The sequence below is a fragment of the Diaphorina citri genome, unplaced genomic scaffold (genome assembly GCF_000475195.1).
Source record: "Diaphorina citri unplaced genomic scaffold, Diaci psyllid genome assembly version 1.1 scaffold4687, whole genome shotgun sequence".
Taxonomy (NCBI): Eukaryota; Metazoa; Arthropoda; class Insecta; order Hemiptera; family Psyllidae; genus Diaphorina; species Diaphorina citri.
Window position 1 is genome coordinate 1 of NW_007382082.1, and position 8,317 is coordinate 8,317.

General features: G+C 38.0%; 1 protein-coding gene and 1 long non-coding RNA gene across 2 annotated transcripts; one reads left to right on the top strand and one right to left on the bottom strand.

The window, feature by feature from the left end:
• The first annotated feature begins 6 nt into the window (after positions 1 to 6).
• Positions 7 to 775, top strand: LOC113472298. The gene is made up of 2 exons (XR_003394675.1): positions 7 to 393; positions 490 to 775. It is a non-coding gene; the product is annotated as an uncharacterized LOC113472298 (long non-coding RNA).
• Positions 776 to 2,960: 2,185 nt separating this feature from the next.
• Positions 2,961 to 4,645, bottom strand: LOC103521179 (N-alpha-acetyltransferase 15, NatA auxiliary subunit-like). The gene is made up of 4 exons (XM_008486286.2): positions 4,483 to 4,645; positions 3,788 to 4,042; positions 3,407 to 3,504; positions 2,961 to 3,017 (listed from the first exon to the last, which is right to left on the bottom strand). Exons 1-4 carry the CDS (start codon positions 4,643 to 4,645, stop codon positions 2,961 to 2,963), a joined length of 573 nt encoding a protein of 190 aa, XP_008484508.2.
• Between the last annotated feature and the right edge of the window lie 3,672 nt (positions 4,646 to 8,317).

The window sequence follows — 8,317 nt, forward strand, 5'->3', positions numbered from 1 at the left end:
CATTTGGATTGGCTCGGGTGACCATCTAGTAAAAGTGCTCGGACTAAATCAGGTTGCAGACTTGTGAGAATGTGAGAGCTAGCTTAAGAAATACAGAGGGAGTTTTTGACAAAATATCTCTTATAGCCGATCTTACCACTGAGCGTATTCAGTTAATCCATAGTTCAAAAAATACTGACCTGTGTAAATCAAATGGGTGAAGAAAGAAAACTCTTGACACCGAGAGTTACTCAGTGGTAAGATCGGCCATTAGTATGGGATTTTTCTTTTTTCTTCATCCAGGGTTTTAAAACCACATTTCATAATTCGACCTTTAGACCTGAAATACTCTTTTTTGTACTCAACGTTAAGCCAATCTTAAGCCGTCCACTCACGACAGGGTTTACATGTCAGGTTTTGCCAGTAAAAGACGTGAGTGTCCGGCCTTGAGCACACCATTGGTACTTCCCTAGTTTCAGGTTCAAACTACTTCCCAAACGACAGTGTCAGGTTTTGCCAGTAAAAGACGTGAGTGTCCGGCCTTGAGCACACCATTGGTACTTCCCTAGTTTCAGGTTCAAACTACTTCCCAGATAAGAGTCAAAGGTAGAAAAATGCAGCTTGAAATCAAAAACAGAAGCAACGAGCGAAAAAATAAAATAATAATAAAAGGGGGGATATGGGGCAGTTATTAGGAGGACTTTCCACAAGGAGGATCTTTGTGATTTTCAACTCGTAGACAATGCAAGGCCTCATGCTTTCGATAAGATCGCGATCGAGGAACATTATCTTTTCCAAATATACGTGGTGCAAGATGATACAAGAACAAAGGTTTAGGTATTCCAATCTGGTCGTGTTTTAAGTAGTATGTAATTTTTTTCAAGTTTAGCGCCGTAGGAGACTTGGATTTACATTTCTTACTAGGAGTGTGCTCAATGTTGTAATGTGTAGCAGACATGTTACAAATGAGATAAACGATAAGTACCTAGGGTAGGAAGGTTTCAGCAATTTTTATCACTCAAAACGGTTTCCCTTTTTTGGTCCGGTTAAAATCTAATTATACTAAAAGATTACAAAAGTAGGTACTGTTATCATTAGAGTCCATGTATCACTTTCTTATATGGTTTTACATTTTCAAAACTTGGAAATTAGAACCAACATACGTCATATGTAAGTATTCGCGGGTATTATTGCCATAATAAAGGTATCTCTACCTACTAAACATCCTCTAGAAATAAACGGTAAGTTTCCTGGAGAGAAATGTACAACAGATTAAATTGTTAAACAAATTAAACATTAATTCAAGAAGTCTAAGGGAAAAGAACCGGATTGTGTTGGTCTAAATTTAAACAGATTGTTTGTTTAATCGCTCCGACCATGTTACATATTTTGTCCTTGATTTTAAATGGATTTTTTTTTTTTTCAAGCTCTCCGCATTTTTCAAACGGTTAGGTACTTTATTTGTGTAATTAATCGGTTTCGGTTTGTAGAAGGCGTTTACTTGGCGAAGGAATTTGCTAAAAGGTCAAAAGTTGCTGCTGGGTCAAACTGTTCTGTCTAGGTGTCCGAAAGCTTCCAAGTTAGTTTCCTATTGTCTATTTCTATGCTTAGAATGTGGCTCCATGAGGATTGTGAATGAAAATAAACAAAATTATTGACTTTTACACAGAAATATTTAGCAGATTCATCGCCAAATTTGATGGTAAAAGACTTCGGCTAAGCGTTAGGAAAAACTGATTATTTATACCAACCAAAGAGTACTTTAGGGTCCCTAGTAGTAAGCTACCACTATTTTTTGATCAATATTGAGGATAAAATTTTAAATTTTGACCAGGATTGAACCCGCACCCTTGACCACTACACCATCGATGCGGACAAAAGGCGATTTTAAGTTCCAGCTCCAACAGTCTTGTATCTATGAACCAAAGAGAATGCCAATCTCTATCGGGAGTAGGGTGCCCTCAGGAATGCAGGCTTCATTGTATAATAATTACACTCGTATTGCTATTATTATGTATGTTCATTTGAGCAGAAATAGAGATTACTATCGACGTACTATATCGGTAGCTCGTCTAATAACCCGAGCTCTAATAACTGCCAAGTACTTTATGGACAATATCAAGGACTTTCTGCTTAAAGTTCATGCTTCCACTCCGTACAAATTCCGTGGATAATCATGAAAATTTTCTCCCCCTACCAACTTTCGCGCCTCTCCTTGATTCTAAATTAGTACGTTGCGTTAAAATTACAACCCAACGCGATAGATTGTCTAGTTTTAATTTCCCAGCGAGGGCGTCGAAGGCACATAAATAGAACGCGGATAGGTCTCGGTATAGGTTTCACACAAGCTCAAACAAACGTGTAATTGTGAAAAGATTTACGTATTTCTTTTTGTAAAAAAATGAGGGAAAAATCAAACGATTGAAACGTTTCATGAGTACGAAGAATAATGTTAAATACGCAATATTCTCGAGATAAACTTTTCTTCTGTAAAGGTTCAATTTACATTCAGCCAATGAGTTCGATTCTAACTCCATATAGCGACCCTAAGAGTTAAAGGGCGAGTTACAAGTTTTAGGATCTGACTCATTGACTGAGTAGTCCACTGAAAAGAGTAGTTCTTATTAAAGTAACTCACTCACTCACGCTTTACACAGTTGTGTGAGTACTTTAGATATATTTATGTTTTAGACTCAGAATCAGCCTGTTATAGGATAAACGGAACCAGACCAAACTGTTGATAGTGTTTCTTTACGTAACTTTAACATGGATAATGCATTTGATGAAATTTTCGGGTAAAATTACTGGTTCAATGGTTAATAAAATATCACCCCGAAGTGATTGAGACCGCTAAGTTCATTTACCCCTAGCATTTAGTTCTGACTGACTGATTTACCTGTAAACTGACTCCGGTTTACCGTGAGGATTTAGTTCTGACTGAATGATTTACCTGTAAACTGACTCCGGTTTACCCTGAGGATTTAGTTCTGACTGAATGATTTACCTGTAAACTGACTCCAGTTAAAGTTTGATCCATTCTCGTGACATTGGAAACACATTCGGATTGTTTTGAAGGATCTAACAAGTATAACATTTTGTATCCTGAAACAAAAAACAGCAGTATGTAAATGAGCTCAACTCCATATACAAAAAGCCCACTTCAAGGCTTAGGTTTAGGGACAAACAGCCCTAAAGGATGGGTTAGGTTAAGCTTCTACGAATCTATAGTGTCAGTGGCGCCACTGAACTTGTACTCACGAAGGAATTTTCGGGTAAAATTATTAGTTCAATGGTTAATAAAGTATCACCTCGAAGTGATTGAGACCGCTAAGTTCATTTACCCCTAGCATTTAGTTCTGACTGACTGATTTACCTGTAAACTGACTCCAGTTTACCCCTAGCATTTAGTTCTAACTGAATGATTTACCTGTAAACTGACTCCGGTTAAAGTTTGATCCATTCTCGTGACATTGGAAACACATTCGGATTGTTTTGAAGGATCTAACAAGTATAACATTTTGTATCCTGAAACAAAAACAGCAGTATGTAAATGAGCTCAACTCCATACACAAAAAGCCCACTCCGAGGCTTAGGTGTAGGGACAAACAGCCCTAAAGGATGGGTTAGGTTAAGCTTCTACGAATCTATAGTGTCAGTGGCGCCACTGAACTTGTACTCACGAAGTAAAAAAAAAAAAAAATCAATCCTCTGGGGAATAGTGGGAATTGACCTCCAGTACGCAATCTAACAAAATATGAACATGACAGTTTCTATTCAATTCAAGTTTCAAAGTTTTCGGTATACTCACCACAAAGCAGGGCTGGCAAATGACTCGCGTTCTCCTTGAGATAGCTGGCGTTGAGTTCCAGGGCGGGCTTACTGCCCATGATCGGTTCCAGGCCTGACTTCAGCACTTCCCAAACCGCGGGATGCACGTCGCCCTCGGCCCCCTTCATCTGTTCGATGAACAGGGCCAGTCGAATGAGACACGTGTGTAGGGTGGGGTTTTTCGGGTCCAAGGCCCAGGCCCGTTTCACGCTTTGCAACATGAGGAGGGGCTTCTCTGAAAAATGATAAGAAGGACAGTGGTGTTACAAACGATGTTTTATTTGAGGACACACAAAGCACATTACATTGAAATGGGGGTCTTTTCTGACGAAATTCCCGTATGCGGAGTCCAGTATGTAAGACTATTGCACCCCATACAGAAAGTAAATAATTCTTTTAAAAAATTATAGCGTATCGCGTATCCTATTGTGGATTGTCACCAAACATACATGAGTAGACTCAAGTTCCAAAACAAAGGGGCGCTGAAACTCCTAAAAACTTGTGATGTGGTTAAGAAGCTCGTGTGGTAAAGTGAAGGACACACGTTCGAGCCTTGTTCAAACTTGATATTTCATCATATTAGAACTCAAACTTGAAATACGTCGAAGAATTCGCTAACAAAGAAATTACGACTCTTAAAATAAATGATACAATTAGGTAGCTTTAAGTACTTACGTCTCCTAAAGTAAATCTCAAAGGCCATCAGATGAGTTTCTATCCTATCCTTTGCCAGAAGTTGTAGAGGACTCAGGAATTTCACAGCCTGCTCCAGAGGTTCTTCGGTCTGCAATGTAAAGTGAATGATAATAAGCACATTGGAATAAAAAAAAGTAAGCATTACATAGGTGTATTTTTAGCGTAAAACGAGATCCTTCGCGTTATGGCCGTAGAACGAGAGCCTTGGTTTTATATTTTAAATCAAGTTTTGGACTACAAAGCACTAGTATTTAATTACGAAGCGCGACGACTCAACTGCATGTTAAAATGAATATAAAGAGTTATACATAAACAATGTTGTGCACATTGCATATACAACAATCTTGCCCAAGATATTCAGGAATATTTAATCCATAGTTCCATACATCTCAACTCCAGTTATCTTTAATCTTTCTATTGAAGTGAAAATGAAGCTACCGAAGTAAATTGAACCATTGACAGGCCCTAAAATTGGAGAGATCCAAACGGCCTCATACCATGGGTTTATCTTGGGTTTGAGCGCAATCGGACCCTACCCCATAATAATATTATAGGTACCTTCCTAAGTTGATTCCTATTAACAACTCCTAAAATACAACTAGTACTTTTAGCAAAGAAAGTTTTTTTTCCATACCTATAGCAGAAACCCATCTTTTAGGGCTGTTTGCCCCTACACCTAAGTCTCAGAGTGGGCTTTTTGTGTAAAGTATAGGAAGGAGTAAGTAAAGATATCATTCTTTGATTTGGCTTTTAATCCAAAGGGACAAAATCGAGCTAGCGCTGCACTTCACTAAACAAGTTAACATCACACTATCACAGTAACCAGCGCTGGTCTCTTACCGCTCTTACTCAACAAAACACTACCACTTTAATGAGCATGCTTTTATTTTATTGTACAATAACCAGATCTCGTCCGAAGATAAAAAGCTCCTGAAGGTTTACAATTAGGTATTTGAACGATTTTTTTTTTCTGGTCGTGTTTTGAGTGGTATGTAATTTTTTTCAAGTTTAGCGCCGTAGGAGACTTGGATTTACATTTCTTACTAGGAGTGTGCTCAATGTTGTAATGTGTAGCAGATATGTTACAAATGAGATAAACGATAAGTACCTAGGGTAGGAAGGTTTCAGCAATTTTTATCACTTAAAACGGTTTCCCTTTTTTGGTCCGGTTAAAATCTAATTATACCAAAAGATTACTAACAAAAGTAGGTACTGGTATCATTAGAGTCCATGTATCACTTTCTCATATGGTTTTACATTTTCAAAACTTGGAAATTAGAACCAACATACGTCATATGTAAGTATTCGCGGGTATTATTGCCATAATAAAGGTCTCACAACTAGCACTACTTGTAAACACTAGACATTACTCAAATAGACTATACCTGACACGGACACGGGTGCAGATATTTGATTTATAAAGTTTTGCCTAAGGCCAACTACTCACTATCAGGTACCTGATAGGCGAACCTGATCAGGTGTATCTAATAGTGAGTGGTCAGACATAAGCGCGGTGGACTTCGAATTTAGTAATAAAGGTATCTCTACCTACTAAACATCCTCTAGAAATAAACGGTAAGTTTCCTGGAGAGAAATGTACAACAGATTAAATTGTTAAACAAATTAAACATTAATTCAAGAAGTCTAAGGGAAAAGAACCGGATTGTGTTGGTCTAAATTTAAACAGATTGTTTGTTTAATCGCTCCGACCATGTTACATATTTTGTCCTTGATTTTAAATGGATTTTTTTTTTTCAAGCTCTCCGCATTTTTCAAACGGTTAGGTACTTTATTTGTGTAATTAATCGGTTTCGGTTTGTAGAAGGCGTTTACTTGGCGAAGGAATTTGCTAAAAGGTCAAAAGTTGCTGCTGGGTCAAACTGTTCTGTCTAGGTGTCCGAAAGCTTCCATGTTAGTTTCCTATTGTCTATTTCTATGCTTAGAATGTGGCTCCATGAGGATTGTGAATGAAAATAAACAAAATTACTGACTTTTACACAGAAATATTTAGCAGATTCATCGCCAAACTTGATGGTAAAAGACTTCGGCTAAGCGTTAGGAAAAACTAATTATTTATACCACCTAAAGAGTACTTTAAGGTCCCTAGTAGTAAGCTCTAAACAGATTGTTTGTTTAATCGCTCCGACCATGTTACATATTTTGTCCTTGATTTTAAATGGTGTTTTTTTTCCAAACTCCCCGCATTTTTCAAACGGTTAGGTACTTTATTTGTGTAATTAATCGGTTTCGGTTTGTAGAAGGCGTTTACTTGGCGAAGGAATTTGCTAAAAGGTCAAAAGTTGCTGCTGGGTCAAACTGTTCTGTCTAGGTGTCCGAAAGCTTCCAAGTTAGTTTCCTATTGTCTATTTCTATGCTTAGAATGTGGCTCCATGAGGATTGTGAATGAAAATAAACAAAATTATTGACTTTTACACAGAAATATTTAGCAGATTCATCGCCAAACTTGATGGTAAAAGACTTCGACTAAGCGTTAGGAAAAACTAATTATTTATACCACCTAAAGAGTACTTTAAGGTCCCTAGTAGTAAGCTACCACTATTTTTTGATCAGTATTGAGGATAAAATTTTAAATTTTGACCAGGATTGAACCCGCACCCTCGTGTTTACCAGGCGAGCGCATTGACCACTACACCATCGATGCGGACAAAAAGCGATTTTAAGTTCCAGCTCCAACAGTCTTGTATCTATGAACCAAAGAGAATGCCAATCTCTATCGGGAGTAGGGTGCCCTCAGGAATGATTATTTATACCAACCAAAGAGTACTTTAGGGTCCCTAGTAGTAAGCTACCACTATTTTTTGATCAATATTGAGGATAAAATTTTAAATTTTGACCAGGATTGAACCCGCACCCTTGACCACTACACCATCGATGCGGACAAAAGGCGATTTTAAGTTCCAGCTCCAACAGTCTTGTATCTATGAACCAAAGAGAATGCCGAATGAAAATAAACAAAATTATTGACTTTTACACAGAAATATTTAGCAGATTCATCGCCAAATTTGATGGTAAAAGACTTCGGCTAAGCGTTAGGAAAAACTAATTATTTATACCACCTAAAGAGTACTTTAAGGTCCCTAGTAGTAAGCTGTCACTATTTTTTGATCAATATTGAGGATAAAATTTTAAATTTTGACCAGGATTGAACCCGCACCCTCGTGTTTACCAGGCGAGCGCCTTGACCACTACACCATCGATGCGGACAAAAGGCGATTTTAAGTTCCAGCTCCAACAGTCTTGTATCTATGAACCAAAGAGAATGCCAATCTCTATCGGGAGTAGGGTGCCCTCAGGAATGCAGGCTTCATTGTATAATAATTACACTCGTATTGCTATTATTATGTATGTTCATTTGAGCAGAAATAGAGATTACTATCGACGTACTATATCGGTAGCTCGTCTAATAACCCGAGCTCTAATAACTGCCAAGTACTTTATGGACAATATCAAGGACTTTCTGCTTAAAGTTCATGCTTCCACTCCGTACAAATTCCGTGGATAATCATGAAAATTTTCTCCCCCTACCAACTTTCGCGCCTCTCCTTGATTCTAAATTAGTACGTTGCGTTGAAATTACAACCCAACGCGATACATTGTCTAGTTTTAATTTCCCAGCGAGGGCGTCGAAGGCACATAAATAGAACGCGGATAGGTCTCGGTATAGGTTTCACACAAGCTCAAACAAACGTGTAATTTTGCACGTTTCATATCAAGGGGAAAACGCAGCCCGCGAAACCCAAGGACAAATTCGAAAAATCTTTGTCCCCACTGGGAATTGAACCCATTTCAAACG

Bases quoted from the DNA above. Each gene is read 5' to 3' on its own strand.
- LOC103521179 (XM_008486286.2), bottom strand. From the start codon at position 4,645: ATGCTTACTTTTTTTTATTCCAATGTGCTTATTATCATTCACTTTACA. The intron at 3,505-3,787 runs GTGAGTATACCG...TTTTTGTTTCAG, and splicing joins TTTGCCAGCCCTGCTTTGTG to GATACAAAATGTTATACTTG. The intron at 3,018-3,406 runs GTAAATCATTCA...CAATGTCACGAG, and splicing joins TAACCGGAGTCAGTTTACAG to AATGGATCAAACTTTAACTG.